The 27,086-nt window shown below is 34.6% G+C and overlaps 1 protein-coding gene across 1 annotated transcript; it reads left to right on the top strand.

Annotated features, from left to right (window-relative positions):
- The first annotated feature begins 7 nt into the window (after window positions 1-7).
- On the top strand, window positions 8-25,029 carry ANGPTL5 (angiopoietin like 5). The gene is made up of 9 exons (XM_082339979.1): window positions 8-228; window positions 4,471-4,661; window positions 6,865-7,009; window positions 8,650-8,753; window positions 9,643-9,736; window positions 11,923-12,023; window positions 13,642-13,762; window positions 15,853-16,038; window positions 19,605-25,029. Exons 2-9 carry the CDS (start codon window positions 4,566-4,568, stop codon window positions 19,922-19,924), a joined length of 1,167 nt encoding a protein of 388 aa, XP_082196105.1. The 5' UTR covers window positions 8-228; window positions 4,471-4,565; the 3' UTR covers window positions 19,925-25,029.
- Window positions 25,030-27,086: the final 2,057 nt, after the last annotated feature.

The raw sequence follows: 27,086 nt of genomic DNA, 5'->3' as shown, positions 1-27,086 counted from the left end.
GACTGCGGGCGGCGGCCGGGAACCCTGGCATCCTCAGGGACCCGAGTCTTCGCAGGAATGGGGAGCTGACTTGTGCCTCGGAGCCTGACTCCGTTCTACCTCCCATTTTATGATGATGTTTTCGTGAGGGTATTGAGAGTGATGAAAGACAGTGAGACGCAAAATCTTCAGATACAGGCAAACGCCACCGTGGGGATTCTGAAATGATTGCCTCGGGGATAATTCAGGGTAGGATTTGTTGTTTAACTACCGAGTCCTGCTGTGGGGTTTGGGTTGTGTCTTTCTGGAGCATCACTATCCCCAAACACCATCTCTTTTAAAAGGGTTTGTGGAGTGGAAATTTCCTTTCTCTGCATTCTCTCACCCACTCCCTGACGCTTCTGCCATTCCGTCTGCAAGTCGTCTTCCTTGCCATTTTCCTGCTTATAACGTCGCATTGCAAAGGCTTTTAATGGTGCCAGCCTTGCTGCCAGATTCTGGAAACAGACCATCAAAGCATCGGCGGCCAGGAAAGTAGTGCAGATTTAATTTAGTAATCTCCTGGGAAGATATGCCAAAAGAGATCATCATATTGAAATTGTTTCAAGCTCTTATGGAAAATTGGATTTTTTAGCCACCAGGTTTAGTGGTTTTGCAAGTAAAAATTTGAAAAAAGGCTGAAACTTTGTTGGAGCTCATTTTAAAAGTACATATAAATTCTGACTGTATTTCAGCCAGGTTTTTTTTTTTTTCTTTCTTTCTTTTTGTGTGGAAGAAACTCCCAGATTGGAAGCAGAATGTACAAACAGAATAAAAATCACTCGCCCACCATTCAAATACCTCTGTCTTTGTGAATCAATTTGTTCATTTTTAGAGTTCAAATAATAAACTTTTCCAGTTGAAGCTATTTAAAACAGAGTTTTTGCAAAGTTGGATACAATGACTCAAACTGGAATGTGTTCTGGTGACTGAGATTTAGAAGTGCCACAACAAATCCAGTTTTGAGTTAAAACACAAAACACATAAGCCCCCTTCAGGACCATACCAAGAGGGTAGAATAGATAATCTTGACAAAGAAAGGCTAAATGTGTATACTGGGATGATTAGCTATCTTTGCAAATTTTTAACTGGCCTAGTCACAGGAATTTAAGTTGATTCTATTCCCACTGCTATCATCACAAGTCTGTTTCTCCAGGGCCAATTTGAGAGAGAGTAAGCAAAGGAGGGCAGTGTAAAGTGCAAATAAAAGTGAGGAGGTTGTGCTTATTGTTTGAAGTATTTGGGCATGGCTAGCCTTCCTGAAAGTCTAGTTTTTTCTGTATTATTAGTTTGATATCTCATCACTCATAGGTGCCTTATTGCTTTGTCACATGGTGTATTAGCATTAAGAAGCATAACTTGGTTTCTTAGTTGCCTACAGATGTTTACTCACATAAACATTCTTCATTCAAATGTTGCTTTACGATGATACCCAAGAAGAAAAGAAAATTTAAACACAATGTTACCAGCTTTTTAAAAAATTACAGATCTATTTTTTCACCTTTAAATTATTTATTCCTTTCTTCAAAATGTTAAGCAAGTTTTTCATGTTTTATTTAAGTTGTACAGTCCTTTATTAAGTTGTATTGATTCTAAAAAAAGGCTTTAAGATTAGATATTTGGATAATAGAAAGATATTTTGAGACATTTATAAGTTTTATCTCTTGGCAGGAAAGATAAGTATGATTTAAGCAATAAAAAAGAGTATTACACTAAAGTCTCTCTATTTTGTTAAAAGAGACATATTAATTCAATATAATGGTTAACTTTTCACACTTTAAAAACCATAAAATAATTCATTCTTTTATGAAGGAAATAAATATTGAGCACCTACTATGTGCCAAGCACTTTCTAGGTGCTGGGATACAGTAGTGAGCAAAACTTCAAAGTCCCTATGCTCATTAAGCTTGCATTTGTTTTTCTTTCCTACTAGAATATATGAGGTAGTGAAAAGTGCTATGAGGAAAAATGGAGTAGTATAGAGGGATAGAGACTGATGTCAGTTCTATTTTAGATACGGTGATCAGGGAAGGCCTCCAAGGAAGGGAAATTAGGGCAGAGGTCTGAATGAAGAAAGAAGGTTGCCACTCAAATATTTGGATGAAGAATATTATCTAGAAGCAGTGGGTACTTTAAATACAAAAGGCTCTGAGGGCAGAATTTTCTTTGATATGTTCAAGGAACGGCAAGAAGATCACTGTATCTAGAAAAGAGTGGGGTCGGGGAAGTGTGCTAGGACTTGAAATTGGAGCAGTGCATGGGGGATGTCCTTCTAGTGCAGTGGGGACTTACGTAGTATACAAGGAATTAATATAAATTAATATAAAATCCAGCTTCCAGTGGAGGGAAAGCCATTGGAGACTTTTGAGTAGGAGAGTAAGATCTAATTTAGTCTTTCAAAAGGATCACTCTAGTGGCTATGGAGAAACTAGGCTACAGTCGATAAGGCTAGAAACAATGAGACTAGATTGAACGGTAGGCTGGGAGAGAGATTATGGCGGCTTGGACTAGGATGGTAGTAATAGAGGTGGCAAGAAGTCTTCCAGATTTTAAACTTGAGCCAGTAAGATGTGTTGATGCATGGTTGTGGCAAGTCAGTGGAATTTTTTAAAAAAGAGTCAAATGTGATTCTCAGATTTGGAGCTGGAGCCAACTGCATAAAAGGTATTGCCATTTCCTAAAATGGGGAGGAGTAGGTTGAGGGTGGGAGAAGGGATAAGATTTAGGTTTCAAGTATGTTAAATGTGAGATGCCTATTAGACACCCAACTTCATTAACATGGTTTCAGAAATTGTTAATGATGTTCTATTTACAAAAGAAAATATAATAACCACTTTATGGCTACAAAACATGTTCACGTAATTTATCTAATTTGGATACCGTTATAACCTTGTGAATTATGTGAGGCAGCGTGTGATGGACAATTTCTTGAGCTTTCACTTTCATCTTGGCTGAGGCTATTTTTTCTTCTGCTGAAGTATTTTCTTGCTCAAGTAAGAATTTCCTGAATTTGTCTCTGGGCAAGCTGTGAAAGAACAAAGTATATTAACATCTGGCTGATTTAAAATTGCTAAAGTTCTGCCATCTTCTTTTCAACTTTATGAGACGTCAACTAGAAATTTAAGATTAAAGATACATACTCATCTAGTTGTAATATAGATTTTAAAGGTCATCAGTATTGCCAGCAATGTTAGAACTGTATTATAGAACAAGTCAAATAATAATGGTGATAATAATAAAAAAAATAATAATTATACCACCTAACGCTTGAGTACTTGTCGTTTCTCTTGCACTGTGCTAAGTGCTTACATATATTAAATAACTGAATCCACACGACAATCCTCGTTCTACAAAGAAAGTAAGCTATAGTGATATTAGGTAATTTTGCCCAAGTTTCCAGAGCAAGGGAGTGGTGAGTCAAGATTCACCCAGGCATTCTGGTACCAGAGCCAGCACTCCCAACCACCCCATGCTGCCTCACTGGAGAAAATGAGAAATTTTCAGTAGAATAAGAGATAAGAGTGTTTGCATTTAAATAGTGCATGGTGAGGATGTAAAGTCAGAAAATAGATAATTTGTTTAAGATATTACTTCATTAATTGATATCTTAGTGCCTATACCATACCAATCACTATGCAAGTACCATAAAAACTATGATCTCTGCCCTGTTGTTCTTGGGCTAGGAAAGGAAATGGAGAAAATAATACCTTGAATAGGAAACAAGACTCAGGAAAATCTTAATTTTAGGATAGTGAAGACTTAGGCATGTTTAAGTGGTGAAAAACAGGAGCCATTATCATGGAGAATTTGAAAATTCACCACAGACATTGATCTATCAACTTTCAGAGAGCGGTAATTTTCACTAGCGATAGTCCCCTTATATTCACAATTTTTGAAGTTTTAACACTATTGATGTAAAACATACAAATCAATTAGAGTCCTAGAAATCTGTCATTATGTGGTTAATGTGACCATCACTGATAGCTAAATTCAGTTGCAAACATATTTTAAGTCTGAATTATCTGCTCTGGGTGTCCACACTGATTAAATTTCTACTTAGTATTTTGTAGAAATAGTTCCAATGTAATATTCTTCCCTCTACATCACTCATTTCTACTTTCTTACTATTTTTATGCAAACTGGTTCGCAACTATAGAGTTATACCTTATCAAAGGCATTTTTTCTAAGGGAAAAAAAAATCTGACATAAAAACTAGATGATGCTATAAATTCTTGCTTGCTTACTTGATTTAGCTAGCTAGCTGGCTGGCTACTGCCTGTATTCCAAAAGCATGGATTTGCAATGCAGGCATGTAGTGATAAAAAAAGGGTTTGTATAACTTAAAATGACAGGATCTCTAGAGGCTACCTTGTTTCTCATATGAAGGGTGTTTCAAATGAGGGCATGGAAACTAGTAAGTACTGGCTTCTGTTTTTGTTGTACACCTTCCAGAAATTTTTGACTGAAGACTCTGTGTACTAGAGTTCTTTCCACACAGAGCTGACTGATATTTGAAGAAAATTTTCATTTCTCCAACCAAGAAAAATATGATTTATCTTTTCCAAGCTTCACTCTTGTTATTAAATCTATGTATTTTTACTTGTGGAGAAGTTATACAAGGTAACTGTGTGCATCATTCTACGGTAAGAATTTCAGCAATATTATTTCAGCTAGGAAAGCATGATTATATAGTTTTCAAGATATATATTAGATGTTTGAAAAGATTAATTACAGTACTCAATATAATTTATGGGAAAATTAAAGTGTTTATTTAGAAATGCTGAGACTTATGCTTAAATAATATTACTTTTAAACTTAGGAAACCATAAACTGAAGATTGACTCTTAATACATTTCTTGTGAAAAATTGTTAAAGAAATTGCAGGCCTTGGTTAAAAACTAGCCAACAACTTTCCAGTTAACTTTAATAATGAAATATCTGGTAGGTAGTAAAAAAATTCACTTTGCTTAAAAAAAAACTATTCTATAAACTTTCATACTTCAAATATAGTCTTGTGACTGGTTACCTAGGAAATGTTAAAATTTAAAATTAGAAAATTTTATTCAAAACAATGTCAGAGTGATTGATAGCTAAGATAGTGTATGAAATACTATGAGTAGATGGTGATTTGGATCTCTATACATTTAAATGTTGGCTTATAATTGTTAAATGTTATAAAATGTATTTACCACTGTATCAGTACTAAATTCCAAAGTTGAAGCAAGAATAAATTCTAAAAAAGCTACAGAAATATTAATAACAATTTTCTATACTAAAAATTTAAGAATCTTATTTAGATCTAAAAAATATAGTTGTAACCTAAGTTTTTGAAAACATCTACTATGTCAATTATTATAGCAGTTTAGGGGAAAGAGCAAAAAGTTAAAAGTAGATCTATGTAACAAAATGTAAGCATCTTTTTGGGCAAATATCTTTTATATTGTGATTAGCTCTTTACCTTTCTCTCAATATCCAGGTCAAAGAGGACAAAGCTTGTTATTATGTTCTTTAAATTACAGAGTTATTTTAAATCACATAACTTCTACCAAAGAATGTTTTAACATTAAAAAAACCAGTAGTGTGCCAACAAGAACAGATACCTTTAGAATGACATCTGTAATTGGCTTTCTTTCTTTTTTCTTTTTGAATAGTCGTTAGTACTTTTTAATCTCCTACCCCATCTTGCACCTTTCTCCTTCCTTCTCCCCACTAGTAATCACAGGTTTGTAGTTGGTTGTTGGCTTTTTATTTTAATTTAAGTTAAATTTAATTTTTTAAAACTTTATTTTGTTGAAGCGTAGTTGATTTACAATGTTGTGTTAATTTCTGCTGTATAGCAAAGTGATTCAGTTATACATATGTAACTGAATATATATATATCCTTTTTCATATTCTTTTCCTTTATGGTTTATTACAGGATATTGTATATAGTTCCCTGTGCTACACAGTAGGACCTTGTTGTTTATCCATTCTATATATAAGGTTGCTGGCTTTTTAAAATGATATCTGTTGTTGATTTTGCAAAGCAAAATTCCATGCTTTTTTTCTGTTATCACTGCTACCTTCTATTTTTTTATTTTTTTAACTTTTTATTTTATATTGCAGTATAGCCAATTAACAATGTTGTGATAGTTTCAGTTGCACAGCAAAGTGACTCAGCCATACATATACATGTATCCATTCTCCCTCAGACTCCCCTCCCATCCAGGCTGCCACGTAACATTGAACAGAGATCTCTGTGCTATACAGTAGGTCCTTGTTGTTTATCCTTTTTAAATATTCACTGGTACCTTTTAAATCTATGCATACTTTACCTTTCAAATCTGTAAATACTTTAGCTTATACAAAAGCAACAATTCTCCTGCACATTTCCCCCAAACCACGATTCCTAATAACTAGTGGCAAAAAGTGTTTTTGGCATAGAAATGTAGGCATCTCAGGGAACCTTCTTAGTACCCATTCAAAGAACTTCAAATTGCGCAATTCCTGGAAGAGGGATGGTCAGAACTATATTGCACATGGAAATGTGTAAAAGTTAAAGGTCAAGGCCATAGAGCCACCACACTAGAACGTAGACCCTAAATGATTCCTTTTGGAATTGGAGAAGAAAAAAGGAGAGCAAAAATAATGAATTAACATGTATTTATTGTTCATACCTAGAATTTACCTGTAAGGTTTATTTGTGGAAGTTTGAACTAACCAGTTAATTATGTTTTTTTCTAATGATCATCCTTGTATATGTCCTGAAATCTCGTCTTTTTTTCTACACTCTTCTTATTTATGACATATTAGGTAATACAACATATTTCATATATTTTTTCTTATTTCTATTTTTTTAATATAAAGGATTCTCCAGTAGATAACATTGTAGAAGATGAATCTAATGCAAAAGGTGAAAGTAAAAGTAATGCTACTGTTTATAAAGAAGATTGTGAGGAATCATGTGATGTTAAAACTAAGATTACACGAGAAGAAAAACATTTCATGTGTAGTAAGTATTAAAAATAACCACAATTATACAGGTATATGATTTATTATTTCTAGGGTAGAGATGGAAAAATATAGCTTAGCATTTGTGTGGGTCATTTTATATATATCCTGATCATCCTAGGCCAGGAGTTTTATGTGTTTGGCACATAGTAGGTGCTTCGTAAGTGTTTGATAAATGAACAAATCCTTCTTCTATGTAATATGGCCCAGTGACACCAACTAGCCACATAGGGAAGGGGCGAGCCAGAAGGCACTGATAGTATCAATTCGCCTAGCACTATTTTCTTACTTCCGTCTGAACAAATGGCAAATTTCACCTGAGTTTTGAGAGGGAATTCACTAATATTGAGTAAATTCTACAATAGATATAATACAAATTCACAGTGAATTTATGTGGCAAAGTATAAAAAATAAAAAGTTTTAAAATCTCCATTTTTGTTTAAAACTAGTAACAGTGCAGTAATTTTCATGATCTATTTATTTATATGTACATAGGCGGTGAAGTGAGACGGGGGATCAGAAATGGAGGAGGTTCTGATCCAGTTCTTATAGGACTGTAACTCCTAGGTCAGAAAGTATAAAAAGCTCACTTTATTGTGTTTAATTCTATGTATAACATAGGTATCTCAGGCTTCTCAAACCTATGAGTGTGGCTTTAGATCCATTAAGACAGATGTCTAAATCCAGGGAGTGTCTAATAGAAAGTGAGAGACTGAAAGTAAAAATGAGAGATGAAGCTGGGTGAGGTAGATTTTAAAATATCACGAATTGTTAATGTGATTCTACTGCTAGAGTAAAAGTTAGGAACATAGAAATAAATAATTTTTAAAAGAATAATGTATGCCATAATGTGTGACTCCTTTTGTTGTAAAGGACATCATCAGTATAACTGAATAAACTTGGATAAAATCTGAGAAGTACATGGTAGTCAATGTTTATTTCCTGATTTTGATGGCTGTGTTGGGGAGAATGTCTTTGGTGTAAGAAAAACACACTGAAGTATCCAGGGGCATCATGGTGGCATGCTCAAAAGAATTAAGAAAAAGTTCTTCATACTGTTCTTGAAACTATTCTATAAGTAAGATTGTTTTAAAATAAAAACAAAAATACATAGTAAAAGTTTAACCAGAAACCAACCAGCTAAAACTTTTGACTAAGATTTATTATGGGTATATATGTATGTGTGTTTGTAATTTGTTTATATAACAATATAGCATTAATAGAAAAAAATTTAAAGAAAGATTTACTTTTAAAATTAACTTACATGATATGGAATTATTGCCTTTTACTTTCTTATGTAGTAAGAATTGATGAGTCTTGGACCTCCTGCTTCTGTACCTCTCATCTTATAAAGTGAGAATTGATATTCAGAAAGTTGTCTCTCATTTATATCAGATTAAATTATTTGGGGGTAATCTAAATTATTAGGAAGCATACTTTCATTGGGAGGTATTGAAACAATTGTTTTCTTGGATAATCCTGGGTTGAACAAAAAAGTACTGACTAGAATATGCAATTCTATGTATTAGATTGAGCTTTATTGTTACATATTTATCCAAAATCATTTTGAAATTATTTTTCACTGTACTTGTTTTCTGTAACAAAATAATATTTAGCAAACACATTTTATTATGATTTAAGGAAATTTGCAAAATTCTATTGTTTCTTATACACGAAGTACCAAAAAACTACTAAGAAATATGATGGATGAGCAGCAAGATTCCTTGGATTATTTATCTAATCAGGTATGGATTTTTTAGAATTGTGTTGTTATTGTATGTGTACATTGATATACTTAGCTAGAGGTATAATTGTTTAATTTTTTAATACATTAAAGTCCATACATCTATTTAGTGCCTACTATGTTAGAGGCACCATAGTAAGCCTCAGGCAAACAGAAAGCAATAACAACAAAAAAAGATCTTCACTTAAAGCTTATACAGTCTAAGGGAGCAGAAAAATGTATTGAAAATGTTGTGAATGCTGTCAGAGGGATGCACCAAAGAAATTCAATATCTGAGCTATGAGAAGTGTTCCCAGATGACAGAGATTATGAACTGAATAATGAAAGATGGATAAATGCTTCAAAGGTCACAAATGTTGGGTAAGAAGAGTAGGACCTTCCATTCTGGGGAACTGCTTGAAGTGGTGCAGGGGTGGAGTGGCTGGTGAGGTTGAGGTGTATAAGGAAAACTGACTTAAACAAATAGGAGCTAACTCATGCCACACCAAGGAGTCATTGAAGTGTCTGAGCAGGGAAATGCGATGATTAGATTGACAGCTAGTGAGGAGGATGACTTGAGGAAGAGCAGAGGGAGGAGACAGGGAGATCAGATAAGAAACTACAGCAAAGGAGCAGGCAAGATACAAAGAACAGATCTGCAAGGGCAGTTAAATGCAGAATTGGGCAGATGAAAGCAACGTGTAGGAGGAAAACAGTACTCAATTTAATGATTGCTATTTAGTAATGCCTTTCTTTACTGCTTAGAGCAGTAAGGAATTCAAAAGAAAAATGGGCATTATATATATTTCAAAGCTGGATTTATAAGAGGCTTAGAGATATCACTTATAAAATTCAGCTAAGAGAGTTTTGTTCAAGTATAAATTTGCTTAAATGTATGCATGTGTGTTTAGGTTAATGAGCTCATGAATCGAGTTCTCCTTTTGACTACAGAAGTTTTTAGAAAACAGCTGGATACTTTTCCTCACAGACCAGTTCAGTCACATGGTGAGAACTTTGGTATTTCACCCTTTTCATACTTGTCTTTTATTGCTTAAAAATTTCCTGGACAGGTTGATGCATTTAGAACTTCTGTTTAAAAAATACAGCTCATTATCATCTAACAGACTGGAGGAGTAATACCTGCCAAATTTCAACCCAGACAATGTGTACTTTCCTGAATTGGGAAGCTTTTCTGACCATTTGAAAGCTATGGCTGTATGCAGATATTCTGAATCTGTTGAAAATTGCATAGTTTTATGTAACTGAATTCAGGCTCTCCTTTTACATTTTAATATTAATAATCAATCTTCAGTTAGAAGAAAAGAAGGTCTCAGAATTCCTCCCACCTGTAAAAAGTATTTTTAACATGTTTGAGATGTTTCAAATTGGGACATAAAATTTGAAAAGAAAAAGAAACTTAAGACAAAAGAAACTGGAATTTAGCACTGTTTATACTAAAACACTGTATAGTAATTCCTAAAGTCATGGGTTTCTAAGAAAAGTGCCCTATATATCTTACAGTTGTGAATTAATAACAAGAAGTTCCAAGCAAGTAAATATTTATTGACAGCCTAATGAATGATCTTTCTTTTTTTCCTTACAAAGAGAAGGAAATAAACTGTTACTGAGAATCACCTATGTGTCAGGTACTATGACAGGCACTTTCACATGTTATTTTTTGTTATTCTATTATATCTCATTTATTTCCCATAAGTGAGTAGTGTAGGTAGTGTAACATGGTGGTTATGAGCATGGACTCTGGTGTCAGATCACCTGTCTTCAAATCCCTCATCCACTGTTTCCTTGATATCAGTTTCTTCATCAGTAAACTGATAGTACCTACCTCATATGGTTCTTATGAGGATTAAATGAATAAATACACCAAAAGCTCCTAAAATATTGCTTGATGCATAGTAAGACAGTATAAGTGTTTGCTATGATGATCACCATACTCAGGTAAGGAATATGGAGCCCAGAAACATCTGAATAACCTGTTCATATTTATTTGGATGGTGATGGCAAAGCAGATATTCCAACTCAGATTAGTCCTTCATTGTAAACTTCTATTATCATATCTCTGAGCATAAAGTTATTATGAAAATGTCTCTTAGCAATTCAGAAGAAAGGCAACAAATCTATATCTTCTAGAAGTGAAGGGGAAAGCAAACAATTTTTTATAGCTACCTTTTTGTAGATGACATTTTCTGCATATTTACTGTGCGCTAGGCACTGTGCTAAGTGCTTTATATTGATATAATGTCTTACTATGCAAATCGTCAGAATGACACTATGAAGTAGATAGTATTATTATTATAACAATATTGCACATGAAGAAAAGTAGGTAAGTAACTTAGCTAATGGTTCTGGCTAGTAAATAGTAGAACTAGGAATCTAACCCAAGCTTCTGGCTCTGAAGTCTCAGGCTTTCATGTGTTTGTTCTCTTGGTAACTGATGCTGTAAGGGTTGAATTTGTTTTTATCACATTTATAAAAGATAACACAAAGTAAAGTATATCAGAGTAAACTATAATATCGTATCTACATAATATATTTACAATCCCCTGGAAAGGGGAGTGCTTAAGAGAAGGTGATTATAGACTGCTACAGTTCTAGCTATTGTCAACAGAGCAGGCTCTAGCCTCAGCATCATTTTCTCTGGTGAAGAAAGTGATTTCCCCCTCCTCTCCCTTTGCCTGTTTGTAATGGTGGGCCCCCAAACACCAGAATCTCTGAAATTTCAAATAGTGGAGAAAGGATGTGTCAATAGTAATTAATCTACTTATTCCTTTGGATTTTCTCCTCCTCATTCACACAGATTTCTGTTACACATTATGTTCCCAAAATAAGCCTAGATTTCTGAAAGGGCATTATTTATTGGACAAGAGAATGCATAATCATAAAACATATTAAATAAATGTTGATACCAAATGGAATACTAATCAATAACAGTGAGTTAGTTATTAGTGAAGGTTTATTGCAGCATAACTTATTCAATCCCAGTTCCTACATCTATCTAGTTCCTTATTTCTAAAGTTGAGATAATTTTTCATTTTCAAAAAGTTAAAATCATCATCATTACTGAACATTTTAATAATAATAATTTCAGATAGCACTGTCAATTCTCTGTTATAAAATGATTGTCTTAAATGTATATGTGGAAATATCCTAAATAACTAATTTTACTTTTCTAGGTTTAGATTGTACTGATATTAAAGATACCATTGGTTCTGTCACTAAAACACCAAGTGGTTTGTATATAATCCACCCAGAAGGATCTAGTTACCCATTTGAGGTAAAGTTTTCCCTTATTATATGGAATAGGATAGGCATCTAATTTATTTAAATAATATTAGAATTTTAATTGTTTTAATATTTTAATTTTTCTTAAAAATTTTAAAATAAATCAGTATAAGTTCCAGTTTCAAAATTTTTGTTTTCTGGAATTCTTTGCCCAAACCACAAACCAATAAAAGAACTAGAGGGTCTTTCACTTTTCTATTTGAGTGTTCATGGTTACACTCTTTAAAGTAAATCCATTTGGTGCAAGATCTTATATTATCCTTACAGTAGGCAGAACTATGCAAAATAAATACTTACTTGCTTGAATTAGCTTATGGATATTAAAAAATAATTGTGTGCTTTGCCTTGGGGCTTGCTAAAAATACTTTAGTTTCTCTTCCTACACTTGGTTACACTTTCTTTGGATGATAAGTGATTTTTTGTGATTGTATAAGAAATTAATAATTAAAAAAACCTTTCACTGAATTGTGAGACAGATTGAGAACCTGATCCATTTCTTAAATCAAATCAAATAAATTACTCTTATATTTATCCTTAGTAGTTCTATACCATGATTTCTAGAAGAAATTTCTACTAGAAATTATGTGTTATTAAAATTATGTATTATAATATTACTATATTACATATAGTCTATATAGTATATAAAAATTATATATATATAATTTTCTGGTTACTTTTTTGTGCATAAGAAATTTATAATACCAATATCATACCTTATTGATAGTTTTTATTAAAATATTTTTTCTAAACCAGTTTCTCATCTCAGAGATACTAACATTATTTTTTGACATCTATTGACAGGATGTCAAAAATTGGGAACTAAGTGGGAAATAATTTTAAATTACCTAAATTACTTCACCTACAGATTCAAAAATGGGCCTGAACAGATGTGGAAAGGGAAGGCTTCTAATTTTGTGAAGAGTGGGATGCATAATTACCTCTTTGGTGGGAAAGTGTTGGTTCCCTAACTTCCTCCACACTGCCTTTTTCTGTCTGTGTGTGGGAAGTTTCTGATGGGGAGGATTGCTCTGATTTTCTCACTGTGTCACTTCTATGGGTCCCCTATGGTTGTCCTCTTAGAGGTATTTAACAGAGCACCACAGATGCACCTATGAGTGCCTGCTGAGATGGGGCACAAATCATGCCTTTCTGTCTGAAAATCCCAGTCTGAACACAGCCTTCCAGACTTTTGGAGGAAAAAAAGCAATCAAAGACAGGCACACAGGCATATTTAACGCTGTTTTTAAAAAAATCAGTGTTTTAATTAAAAGGAAAAAATTTATAAAGAAATACATCACTCTGCCACATCAGATTGGTACAGTTATTACTCAACTGAAAAATATTTATGGAGTTGAGACCTTAAAATGCTACAAACACATATGTTAAAAAAATGACTGATACAGGGACCGCAATTAGGTTTGTTTTATAATAAACAGTATTATTTCTAGAGATTTAAAAAATATCTGAATACATTAATGACATACAGTTGCACTGAAACTTTCAGTGGAAGTATCTTCTCTTTCTCTAGGCTTTAAGGGTGAAGTATGAATTTTATATCAAAGAATGAAAATAATATTATGTTACTTTTGTCTTTTCTGGGTTTATTTTAGGTAATGTGTGACATGGATTACAGAGGAGGTGGTTGGACTGTGATACAGAAAAGGATTGATGGGATAATTGACTTCCAAAGGTTATGGTGCGATTATCTGGATGGATTTGGTGACCTTTTAGGTCAAATTTTATTTATTTCTCCTCTTTTTTCTTCTTTTTGATAATATGCCTATGGACTCTGTCTCTATTGGTCAAACTGTTAGTAAAAATAGCAAATCCTTGTGAATATAAAAATATGACAAATTACCCTCTGGTTATATGCCAAATTACTTAAACAGGTCTTCAGTTGGGATATGAAAATCTTTATTTTTAGTTGAAATGTGATTTGAGTGAAAATTCTAAATTGTCTTATTTATTAAGTATTGATTATGCACCCAGCAGAATTCTGGCAGATACTCAATAACTATTTGTAGAATGAAAACCTGAATGAGCAGGGACCTTGAAATTCTTGAGATTTGTGCTGTGTCTACACAAGCTTACGAAATAGAAAATTGAGGTCCATGGCTGTAGGAATTCAAATTACGTAAATGTCAGTAAAAATCACTATGCTCAAAACTTGGAAAATGTAAACCCCAGGTGAACTGTAAAATCTGTTCACGTTATTACCACATGGCAGCATCAACTTTTGCTGGTGAATAGAAGCACCAGTATTTCTGAACCCTGCAGAATTTTACATTAATTGGAACATTTGCAGGTGACTTTGATCATTTTTATGCTATTATTTTAAGTTACTGTTGTTATAATTTAAAATCTCTAACATCCCATAATAATGTCATCCAAGGATTTAATAAGTGGTGGTGTTTGTCCTACTGCTAAAAACCCTACAGCATGCCAATGGTGTTAGAAGGGACATGAAATGTAATAAAATGTCATAAGTAAGGCCAAATAGCTGCCATGCTATGGAATGCAGTTGATATACTTGTGTTTTCTTAGCATTACCTCCAATTTTCCAGTAAGGGCTGCCTTCTGAATTGAGCTGTCATAGATCTGCAGGCTCTAAGTTGTTATCTTCCTTACTTAATGCTTATTTCCATGGGAAAATTATCTGAGTTTTGACAAAAAATGTCTTCAGGCAGGTATACTTCACATAAGCAGACTGCTTTGTACTTGGCCTATTTAAAAAAATAAACTTGGGATTAAGGAAAATGTACTGTTCAGTTAAATCTGAAGTTGGGGTAGAGGGGAAAGATGGCAAGGACACTTAAATTGTAGTGTCAGACTGTGAGAAACTAAGCGGGCCCACCTTCCTTCTTGTACTTCTTTTTTACTTCCTATACTTCCTTTCTTCCAGTATTTCTTCAGAATACTTTTCAGTTCTAAGTGGGAAGGTAGCTAAAATGCCCCTGTAAGGCCTGGAGAGTGACTTAGTATCTTAGCTATAGTTTTAAGATTTGAATGCTGTCACATTGTCCCCCAATTCTTGAAGTTTGCTCTGACTAGATCCTTACTTCCTTCAGTAATTTCATGATTCAAGCAGAGGGATATACTTCAGAGCAGGAGTGTCCACATTTAGGTTATGCCACAGTGGGTAGAGGGAGGTAGAAAGCCATTGGCTAGAACATGCGAGAAGAATGCAGTCTGAATTAGGGAGCTCAATAATCCATCTTGGATCTATAATCATCTTGGAAATATTGACCCTTAACCTGGGTATGCTCCAGTGTCGCTACCTTATGTCCTCATTCATAAGTAACTGACGAGCTGCATTATAACAAAGAAATATTTGTTCACAAAACATTATTCTCAAAGACAGAAAAAATAATTTCTACTGAGCATTTTCAGAAAATATTTCTTTAGGAGTTGCTGATTTGGAGGTTAAACCTCTTATATTTACTGGTACACATCATTTTGTTACCTGCCATAATATTTGAACTCATTTTTTGTTGACATGCCTTAAGGTAAAACTTGACTTTTTACGTGATCTTTAAATGAATTTTTGAATTTAATTTGGGGAGATAAAAAAATGAAACAGAGACTGGTTATCCCAAGTCTAGTAAAGTAGAAGTGGGAAGATACACATATATATATGTTTTGGTAAATTAGGCAAACACTGATAATTTGAACCAGGGCAATCTAGTCTCTCAAATAATTTATGTGTGCCATCTTGGAGTTATTGGAGTTAGTTACAACGCTAAGCAAAATCAAACACTTAATAACAGAGGGTTATCTAACTTGTATTAAAATATATTTAAAAAAGCATTTTTTTTAAACAGGTGAATTTTGGCTAGGGCTGAAAAAGATTTTTTACATAGTGAATCAGAAGAATACCGGTTTTATGCTGTATGTGGCACTGGAATCTGAAGATGACACATTCGCTTATGCATCATATGATAATTTTTGGCTAGAGGATGAAACAAGATTTTTTAAAGTGCACTTAGGACGATATTCGGGAAATGCTGGTAAGTTTTTTATTCCTAAAGTTATCCAAAAGATTTAAATATAGCTGACTCAATATTAGATGAAGATAAAAGTAATGCATTTCTTTTGGTATATGACACGTAACTGATAACAGAATAGGTTAGGAATGAGAAAACTGGCTAAGTCTTGAGTTTTGAAACTCTGCTATGATGGTTGCATCACCTCGTGATTTTGAAGTGCTTTATACACTTTAAAACAATTTTGCCATATGTAATCACAATTGATTCTTTAGATAGCGAATCTGTGGGGCAGGCTGGGAAGGCATTATTTACATTTTCATGTACTGAGAGGCTGGTGTTTAGAAGTCATAGAATGTTAGAGCTGCTCTTCACTCTTCTCACTTTACAAGTGAAGAAACCTGAAAGATTAAGTGACTTGCCCGAGTCCCAGCTCATCACATCTGAGCAAGGGCAAGGACCCAGGCTGATAGAACAACTAGTTTAGTGGGGGCTTTTTTTTTTTTTTTTTTTTTTTTTGGCTATATCTCGGTACATCTACTCATTTCCAAATAAGTTAAATTTTTAGAACGTCAAAATACTTGATGTTAAATGCATATTTTGATGCTGATATTTTAAACTTGAGTTAATACTAAATTCAGCTCTCCTGTTCATTGCTCATCATGGTACTTGTTCATTAGGTATGTTTAGTGTTAGAAATCCAAAAATGAATGAGTTGTGTTCCCAGTTCTTTAACTGATCACAATATAGAGGAGGAGATTAAATAAAACTCAAAACACAGAATACCGATAGAGCTCTGGGGGCTAAAGAGAAAGAGAGAATGATTCCAGTGGATTGCATCCAGAAAATCTTCATGGAAGGGTAGTTTTCAACAAAGAATTAATGTTAGAGTCAACCTGGGATGCTTTTTGAAAGTACATACTCATGCAGAATCTGATCCAGTAAGTTTGGGCCCAGGTATTTGTATTCACTAGATGGATATGTTGGCATCCTTATAGTTGAGAATCACTGATCTGTACTTGGAGGAATGGATAGGCTTTTGACAAATGAATGTTGGCAAACAGAGCAGCTTGAGTCAAGGCACAGAGGGAGGAAAATTACTGGGCATGAGAAGTTGCCTGGTATGGATGGAATCTCTGATATCTGAGGGGGTTTAGACTTAGGATATTAAGTAAAAGTCTGAAATTTAAATATTGACATATAGGGACAATTTTAAGGAGTTATATAATTTTTGAGGCTTCATCTCTAAAAGAGTAAAGAACTATCTAAATATGGAACATACAATGTTAGGAAAAGTTTATGTGGGATTTCTCTAGAAGATGACTAGGATCTCATTAGAGGATACAGTTTATAATGGAAAGAATTTTTTCATTTTGGAAACCTCAAATTTTGTCATGCCCTATTCTGCCTTTTCCCAATAAAGCTGTTAAGTAACTTTCAAGTGTTCATCACATAATATAATCAAAATAAAGAAAAAGATGTCAAAAGAATGTAAAGATAACAGTATAGTTAAGTATGATCAGGTATTTGGTAGAGGTGAGCCAGACATTTGACTTTTGAGCTCAGAGCAAAAATAGAAATATGAAATTTGAACATTTGAGGAGCACAGTTGTTCCATGAGGACACATTGTCCTGGTTTTAAAATTTGAGAGACATTTTTCTGGGTTCTTAGAGAAAACAAAGTGTCATGTTTTCTAATCACACTCGGACAGAAAACGTAACAGTGAGTTTTAATGGGCCATTTCTTTAAAAATAGACCTATGCATTATATTTTTAGAGTAAATTATTAAATATAATCCAGTGAGGAGCTCATATAATGTATGATCCTTCTGATGGTTGGACTTAACTAGGGAGAGTATCTGTGGAGGGATCATATAATTTAGGCAATGATCCATAAGTGTTGTCTTTCTCATTTGAACTTCTGAAAGGTTTTGCACCATGTGGTATTGAAAATGATATTCTCCCTGCAAATATGTGCAATTTTGACATTTTGTTCCTATGAAGTACATGGTCAGAGACAGGGCTGGGGTACAGGATAGGCCACTACCATTAGTGAAGTTCTCCAGGTTCCTCAAAGACATCTCAAAAGATGCCAAACATTTGGAACATAATGAAACAAACGTGGGCTTTGAATTCTTCAAAGATTTTACATAGCTTCACTTTTACTTAGTGTTTCAAACATTTTAGCAAATTTTTTTTTTTTTTAATTTATTTTATTTATTTATTTATGGCTGTGTTGGGTCTTCGTTTCTGTGTGAGGGCTTTCTCTAGTTGCGGCGAGCGGGGGCCACTCTTCATCGCAGTGCGCGGGCCTCTCACTGTCACGGCCTCTCTTGTTGCGGAGCACAAGCTCCAGACGCGCAGGCTCAGTCGTTGTGGCTCATGGGCCTAGTTGCTCCACGGCATGTGGGATCTTCCCAGACCAGGGCTCGAACCCGTGTACCCTGCATCGGCAGGCAGATTCTCAACCACTGTGCCACCAGGGAAGCCCGCAAATTTTATCTATAAGTGAAATCTAAGTACAATGGGACTAATTAGAATCTTTTATTTATGTGATTTAAAAGAAACAAACACACATGACTTCTACCCCTGCTACTTAGTTAGCCAGGTTGCCTTGGCCAAGATACTTAATCTTTGAAGATTACTGTGACTATCAGGGATACCATACATAGAATGTCCAGTGTAAGTCTTTAAAATATGGTGGTGTTTTAACAACTATCCAATTAGTATGCATATCATGTGGAGAGCCATGAAGAAAAGGCATACCTCAGTGGTATAGCTGATTTTTTTCTTGAGGGCATTGGGCATTTAATATAAACTTGGTGGCCCCTAAATAAAATCAAACAACTTTTGCAGTTATAAATTTGTTCCTTAAAGGTAGAGGTTTCACCTTCATCCATACCTCTCTACCTAAAGTGATGTAAAATGGTACTGGTATAAAAATTTGTGTGTAAATTATTTTCTCTTCCTAAATTACCAATTACCATATTACTCTTCCCCAAAGTATGACAGGTTTATACACCATATTTTTGACCTAAATTATCTGCTTCTCTCTACACAGCCAAGCTTCCATTTTGTGATTTGTGATTTTGTATCGAATGTCCACTTATTCTTTTTTTACATATTCTGAGCCTATTTATATGAAATAATTGGAGTGACAAAATTGTAGAAATGGAGAGCACATTAGTGGTTACCAGGGGTAAGGGATGGGATTTAGTTTTTAAAGCATACGAAGGAAACTATCATTCAATTTATACTGCTACTGTTTGGTCCTTTCATACAATCATGCAACGATTTAATAGTTTTCAATTTATTAACTGATAATATGCAAAGTTTTCCTAGGCCATCACAGACCACCATAATTTGTTCCAACAAATGTCTACTTAAACATGCCTATCATGTTGAGGAATTCATTACCAGATCTTGGCATATTGCACCCGGAGAAGAGATTTTAATATAACACCTAGTAAAATATAATTTAAACCTTAGTTCTGGGATGTAATGCTTTTGCATAATGGGTTGGTAAATGTTGATTAAAATTACAAAAAATGCCTTTAAATTTCGTCATTAAAAAAATCTATTTTACCTAGGTGATGCATTCCGGGGTTTCAGAAAAGAAGATAATCAAAATGCAATGCCTTTTAGCACATCAGATGTTGATAATGATGGATGTCGCCCTGCATGCTCCATCAGTGGTCAGTCTGTGAAGAGCTGCAGCCACCTCAGTAACAATACCGGCTGGTGGTTCAACCAGTGTGGTCTCGCAAATCTGAATGGCATTCATTACTTCCCTGGAAAATTGCTTGCAACTGGAATTCGATGGGGCACATGGACCAAAAACAACTCACCTGTCAAGATTAAATCTGTTTCAATGAAAATTAGAAGAATTTACAATCCATATTTTAAGTAATCTCATTTTAAATTGTAATGAGTGTTCCACAGTTGTTTTTGATAATATATAAACAATTTTACATAGTTTCTCTTTTTACTGAATGTTTCAAGCATATTAGCCAAAATTTAACCATAGGTGACTTCTAGGTATTATGAGTCTAAATAGAAATCTTTAATTTTGTAGAGTTTTATAAAGGAAAACATGGTTCAACGTATGCTTTTACTACTAATTATATTAACAATATACAATAAAATTTGTTTTTTGTGTATTGCAACCTATCTACCTGGAGTCTGTTGTCCTTTTAAAGAATTTTCCCTTTTCTTTAAAGCATGTAAACCATAGTGCATTATTAGGAAAATTAAAGAAAGTGTTATACTTATTTCTATATTTATTTGAAATGGCTAAATATATAATCTACAGATAATTTCTATTGAAGACAGTTACAAGGAATAATTTTGTGCAGAGTAATATATAAACTTCACATAGTTTAAAAACCTTACTATTTCCAAGTGATTCCATAATATTTCACAGGTAATAAGAGTTTGCTGCAAAAATAAAGTCCTTCTTGTTTTCCTTTTTTATTGTGGTTAATAAATTTATTCTTATTTGTAATGAACTTACTATACATTTGCATACTGATCAGTTGCATTCTAAAACACATTTATATCCTAACTCTTTTTAAGGCAATAGGAATGGTATGAGCTTTAATTGAAGGAGAAAGAACAATGAATCAGTGGTCTAGAGGTGGCTCTAGGAGCAAGCTTTTTTTAGGAAGTTGGAAGGAGTTGGAGTGGCAAGGCTTCCATGGGAAAACACAGTAAGGAATGTGCTAGACCACGTTTAGTTAATTAAGAAAATTAAGGTTGAACAGAAAAGTACTTTGTCCAGAGTTAGGGTTATACAATGGGTAGAAGTAGCTGAAAAGTGAGGTGGGAGGAGGTCTGAATTAAAAATACATATGAGGGTACAGAGATCATGGTGAGTTATCTGAGTACAGCAGAGGGCTTAGTTTAATCAGAACATAGAACCTGATCTGAGTTCAGGGATGAGCAAAAATGACATGGTCACCTTTCAAGATTGCTTTCACTTTGATCTCCTCACCAAGCAGTGAATAAACCATATACAGAATATAGATGGGATACAGTTGCAAATGGTTGAGCATGGTTCCCCATGGCTTCCCGTCCATCTCATAAAGGCACAGTTGAGGCTCTGTGTCTTGACAGTGAGGTAAGATGCCTACTAGGTTGCAGGAGCAGAGAACTGTAGGTTCACTGCCTGCAGTGATATGAGTACCAGAAACAAATTTATATACAATTAAGGAAAGAATTTTGCTACTCCGCAAGCTACGTCTAATGTGTGGATTCTGGACCTTGAAATTCTTGGTCCTATACAGGGGAATCTCCTTTATTGTACTGCAAGGTCTAAGGGCTTCAAATTTTTACCCTACCATAAAGCTTATGGAGATAATGGAAATGTTGAGGGCAAAAGCAGAATGGGAATAAATGTTGGGATGTTAAGGGAATGACAGACCCAGACAAAAGCAAGAAATTTTAATTTCTCTGGGTTTGGGAATAGGAAGATGTATTTGACTTTGAATGGGTAAGAGACAGTGACCCCCAGGATGCCTTATGAGAAGGTGTGAAAGTATTAAGAGGCCTCAACCCCCACTGCAAAGGAGAAGGTATATTTTGGATAATAATGCTGAGCTTCAGACTTCCAGAAATGAAGTGACCTTAACCTTGGGGGAAGTTATGTTATCAAGACAACGGTTCCTTTTTTGCTCTCTATTATCCCAACACCATGCCTACATCTCTTAGAAGTAGGCATAAAAGATTGGAGTAACATACCCAAGGTCTGCATGACATCACTGTAGATTCATTCTTTCAGAATCTGAGGACTTCTCTGGATAAATGGTCTCATTTAAAAATACAAATAATTTATTATTTTGTCAATTTAATTATCAGTAAAATTGAAACTGTGTCCAGTTAAAAATCAAAAGAAACTATACAGATCCAAAAGCTTCTCTCTATACCAGCATATATTAGTTATAAATAAAAAGGTTAACATTCATAATAGCTTTGAGAGCTATAGAAGTAGGTTAATAATCTATTTAAAAATAATTATAAAACATTACCAAGAAACATAAATGACTCTAAATAGCAGCACAATCATGTTCTTTGAATAGAGGACTTGGTGCAAATATCCCCAGATGTATGAATGGAGTAGTGGGTTTGAGAGCCAAGAGCAGTTTGGAGTTGCAAGAACAATATGTGAGGAGGACTTAAGTCATGCCAAGGAGATCACTGACACACTGCTTCACTGGCATATATGAAATAGTGTTTATTGGGAAAAAATGTACAGGCTGGCAGGTAGGAGAGCCTACTTATGCTAATGAATAGTGCATTATGGGAGGGCATTTTTGTAACAGTACAATTTCATGGTTGAGAAAGTGGCTTTGTTTGAAAGGGGGAGCTCACTCACTCAGCAGCTGGTACCATCTTGTTCTTTCCATTGAGCCACTGCAGACCCTCTGAACCTGTTCCTTCATACCAAAGGGAGGGAGACTATTTGGATCCAAATAGTAATCCATAAATTTAACATAAGGACACCATGAATTGTCAATACGGTTTTTTTTACTGGAGAAAATTTGAAGCGCTTCTGGAAGTGTAATGAATGAGAACAGATAATGTTTGAAAAAGAATTGATACTGTAAATATATTAGTTTTTAAAAATTACTATGGGACAACTTACCACAAACTTAGTGACTTTAAATTAAATGACACTCATTTACCAGCTCACCGTTCTGCTCAGGTATTATGATGCTCAAATCAAGATGTCATCCAGGCTGAGCTCTCCTCTGGGTTCAGGAACCGCTTCCAAACTCATTGGTTGTTGGTAGAATTTATTTCCGTGTGGTTGTAGGATTGAGGCCCCAGTTGTCCATCTAGTTGTGAGCTGGGACCACTCTCAGCTCATAGAGGCTGCCTGCGGTTCCTTGCCATGTGGTCCGAGGTTCAGTGTATAGGGTGGATATTTGTTTTCTTCCAGGGCAGCCAGAACAGCTCTCTAACTTCCTACTGTGCAGCCAGCTAGACCAGCCACAGAAAATTCACTGCTTTAAAAAGAGCTCATGTGATTAGGTCAGACGCACCTGAATAATCTTATCTTCAGGTTAAGTGATTTGAGACCTTAATTACGTCTGCAAAATCTTTTTGAAGCCGTAAATAAGTTAGTGTTTAATTGAATAACTAGGAGAAGGTATATGTAAAAAAGAGCCTGGGAATTTTGGGGCCATCTTAGAACTCTGCCTACTGCAATAAAGTGACAAAATAATTATTATGAGGAAAGCAGAAAGGTCAGTAGAGTACAAATTCTATAATTATTAAAAAATATATAATGTAGTATACAGGAAAAGTAGAGTTTTATATTAGTGGGGGAGGAGACAGATTGAAAAATGGCAAAGAGGGAAAATTACTAACAATTTGAAAATAGAAAGGAACATCTAATTGTACAAAAATTGATTACAGATCCATTAAATACATTAAAAAGCCCAAATTATTGGATAAATATTAGGCAAAGGTAACAGTAAATCTTTTATTTCAAAGGCATAAATAGTTTTATTTTTTAATATCTTTATTGGAGTATAATTGCTTTACAATGGTGTGTTAGTTTCTGCTTTATAACAAAGTGAATCAGGTATACATATACATATAGCCCCACATGCCCTCCCTCTTGTGTCTCCCACCCTCCCTATCTCACCACTCTGGGTGGTCGCAAAGCACCGAGCTGATCTCCCTGGGCAATGTGGCTGATTCCCACTTGCTATCTATTTTATATTTGGTAGTATATATAAATCTATGTCACTCTCTCACTTCGTCCCAGCTTACCCTTCCCCCTCCCCATGTCCTCAAGTCCATTCTCTACGTCTGCATCTTTATTCCTACCCTGCCCCTAGGTTCTTCAGAAACTTTTTTTTTTTTTAGATATCATATATACGTGTTAGCATAAGGTATTTGTTTTTCTCTTTATGACTTACCTCGCTCTGTATGACAGACTCTAGGTCCATCCACATCACTACAAATAACTCAATTTTGTTTCTTTTTATGGCTGTGTAATATTCCATTGTATATATGTGCCACATATTCTTTATCCATTCATCTGTCGATGGACACTTAGGTTGCTTCCATGTCCTGGCTATTGTAAATAGAGCTGCAATGAAAATTGTGGTACATGACTCCTCTTTTTGAATTATGGTTTTCTCAGCCCAGTAGTGGGACTGCTGGGTCATATGGTAGTTCTATTTTTAGTTTTTTAAGGAACCTCGATACTGTTCTCCATAGTGGCTCTATCAATTTACATTCCCACCAGCAGTGCAGGAGTGTTCCCTTTTCTCCACACCTTCTCCAGCATTTATTGTTTGTAGATTTTTTGATGATGGCCATTCTGACTGATGATACCTCATTGTAGTTTTGATTTGCATTTCTCTAATGATTAGTGGTGTTGAGCATCCTTTCAAATGTTTGTTGGCAATCTGTATATCTTCTTTGGAGAAATGTCTGTTCAGGTCTTCTGCCCATTTTTGCACTGGGTTCCTTGTTTTTTTTGATATTGAGCTGCATGAGTTGCTTGTAAATATTGGAGATTAATCCTTTGTCAGTTGCTTCATTTGCAAATATTTTCTCCCAATCTGAGGGTTGTCTTTTCATCTTGTTTATGGTTTCCTTTGCTGTGAAAAAGCTTTGAAGTTTCATTAGGTCCCATTTGTTTACTTTTGTTTTTGTTTCCATTTCTCTAGGAGGTGGATCAAAAAGGATCTTGCTGTGATTTATGTCATAGAGTGTTCTGCCTAAATTTTCCTCTAAGAGATTTATAGTGTCTAGCCTTACATTTAGGTCTTTAATCCATTTTGAATTTACTTTTGTGTATGGTGTTAGGGAGTGTTCTAATTTCATTCTTTCACATATAGCTGTCCAGTTTTCCCAGCACCACTTAATGAAGAGGCTGTCTTTTCTGCATTGTATATTCTTGCCTCTTTTATCAAAAATAAGGTGACCATATGTGCGTGGGTTTATCTCTGGGCTTTCTATCCTGTTCCATTGATCTATATTTCTGTTTTTGTGCCAGTACCATGCCATCTTGTATAGTCTGTATAATCTGAAGTCAGGGAGCCTGATTCCTCCAGCTCCATTTTTCTTTCTCAAGATTGCTTTGGCTACTTGGGGTCTTTTGTGTTTCCATACAAATTGTGAAATGTTTTGTTCTAGTTCTGTGAAAAATGCCATTGGTAGTTTGATAGGGATTGCATTGAATCTGTAGATTGCTTTCGGTAGTATAGTCATTTTCACAATGTTGATTCTTCCAATCCAAGAACATGGCATATCTCTCCATCTGTTTGTATCATTTTAAATTTCTTTCATCAGTGTCTTATAGTTTTCTACATACAGGTCTTTTGTCTCCTTAGGTAGGTTTATTCCTAGGTATTTTATTCTTTTTGTTGCAATGGTAAATGGGAGTGTTTCCTTAATTTTTCTTTCAGATTTTTCATCATTAGTGTACAGGAATGCAAGAGATTTCTGTGCATTAATTTTGTATCCTGCTACTCTAACAAACTCATTGATTAGCTCTAGTAGTTTTCTGGTAGCATCTTTAGGGTTCTGTGTGTATAGTATCATGTCATCTGCAAACAATGATAGTTTTTCTTTTCTGATTTGGATTCTTTTATTTCTTTTTCTTCTCTGATTTCTGTGGATAAAACTTCCAAAACTATGTTGAATAATAGTGGTGAGAGTGGACAACCTTGTCTTGTTCCTGATCTTACAGGAAATAGTTTCAGTTTTTCACCATTGAGGATGAAGTTGGCTGTGACTTTGTCATATATGGCCTTTATTATGTTGAGATAAGTTCCACCTATGCCTACTTTCTGGTTTTTAAGATAAATGGGTGTTGAATTTTGTCAAAAGCTTTTTCTGCATCTATTGAGATCATCATATGGTTTTTCTCCTTCAATTTGTTAATATGCTATATCACGCTGTTTGATTTGCATATAGTGAAGAATCCTTGCATTCCTGGGATAAACTCCACTTGATCATGGTGCAGGATCCTTTTAATGTGCTGTTGGATTCTGTTTGGTAGTATTCTGTTGAGGATTTTTGCATCTATGTTCATCAGTGATATTAGCCTGTAGTTTTCTTTCTTTGTGACACCTTTGTCTGGTTTTGGTATCAGGGTGATGGTGGCCTTGTAGAATGAGTTGGGAGTGTTCCTCCCTCTGCTATATTTTGGAAGAGTTTGAGAAGGATAGGTGTTAGCTCTTCTCCAAATATTTGATAGAATTCGCCTGTGAAGCCATCTGGTCCTGGACTTTTGTTTGTTGGAAGATTTTTAATCACAGTTTCAATTTCAGTGTTTGTGATTGGTCTGTTTTTATTTTCTATTCCTTCCTGGTTCAGTCTCAGAAGGTCATGTTTTTCTAAGAATTTTTCCATTTCTTCCAGGTTGTCTATTTTATTGGCATATAGTTGCTTGTAGTAGTCTCTCATGATCCTTTGTATTTCTGCAGTGTCAGTTGCTGTTTCTCCTTTTTCATTTCTAATTCTATTGATTTGATTCTTCTCCCTTTTTTTCTGGATGAGTCTGGTGAATGGTTTATCAATTTTGTTTATCTTCTCAAAGAACCAACTTTTAGTTTTATTGATCTTTGCTATCATTTCCTTCATTTCTCTTTCCTTTATTTCTGATCTGATCTTTTTGATTTCTTTCCTTCTGCTAACTTTGGGTTTTTTTTGTTTCTTCTTCTTTCTCTAATTGCTTTAGGTGTAATGTTATCTTGTTTATTTGAGATGTTTCTTGTTTCTTGAGCTGAGATTGTATTCCTATCAACTTCCCTCTTAGAACTGCTTTTTCTGCATCCCATAGGTTTTGGGTCGTCGTGTTTCATTGTCACTTGTTTCTAGGTATTTTTTGATTTCTTCTTTGATTTCTTTAGTGATCTTTTGGTTATTAAGTAGTGATTGTTTAGCCTCCATGTGTTGTATAATTTACAGATTTTTGCTGTATTTAATATCTAGTCTTATAGCGTTGTGGTTGGAAAAGATACTTGATACAATTTCAATTTTCTTAAATTTACCAAGGCTTGATTTGTGACCCAAGATACGATGTGTCCTGGAGAATGTTCCATGTG

Source organism: Balaenoptera borealis (genome assembly GCF_965194805.1).
Source record: "Balaenoptera borealis genome assembly, chromosome: 11".
NCBI lineage: Eukaryota > Metazoa > Chordata > Mammalia > Artiodactyla > Balaenopteridae > Balaenoptera > Balaenoptera borealis.
Note: the sequence above shows the minus strand (reverse complement) of the source record. Positions and strands in the feature narration are given on the sequence as shown.

Coding starts and splice junctions, on each gene's coding strand:
- ANGPTL5 (XM_082339979.1), top strand. CDS start 4,566: ATGATTTATCTTTTCCAAGCTTCACTCTTGTTATTAAATCTATGTATT. Junction 7,010..8,649: donor AGAAAAACATTTCATGTGTA/GTAAGTATTAAA, acceptor TTATGATTTAAG/GAAATTTGCAAAATTCTATT. Junction 16,039..19,604: donor ACGATATTCGGGAAATGCTG/GTAAGTTTTTTA, acceptor TATTTTACCTAG/GTGATGCATTCCGGGGTTTC.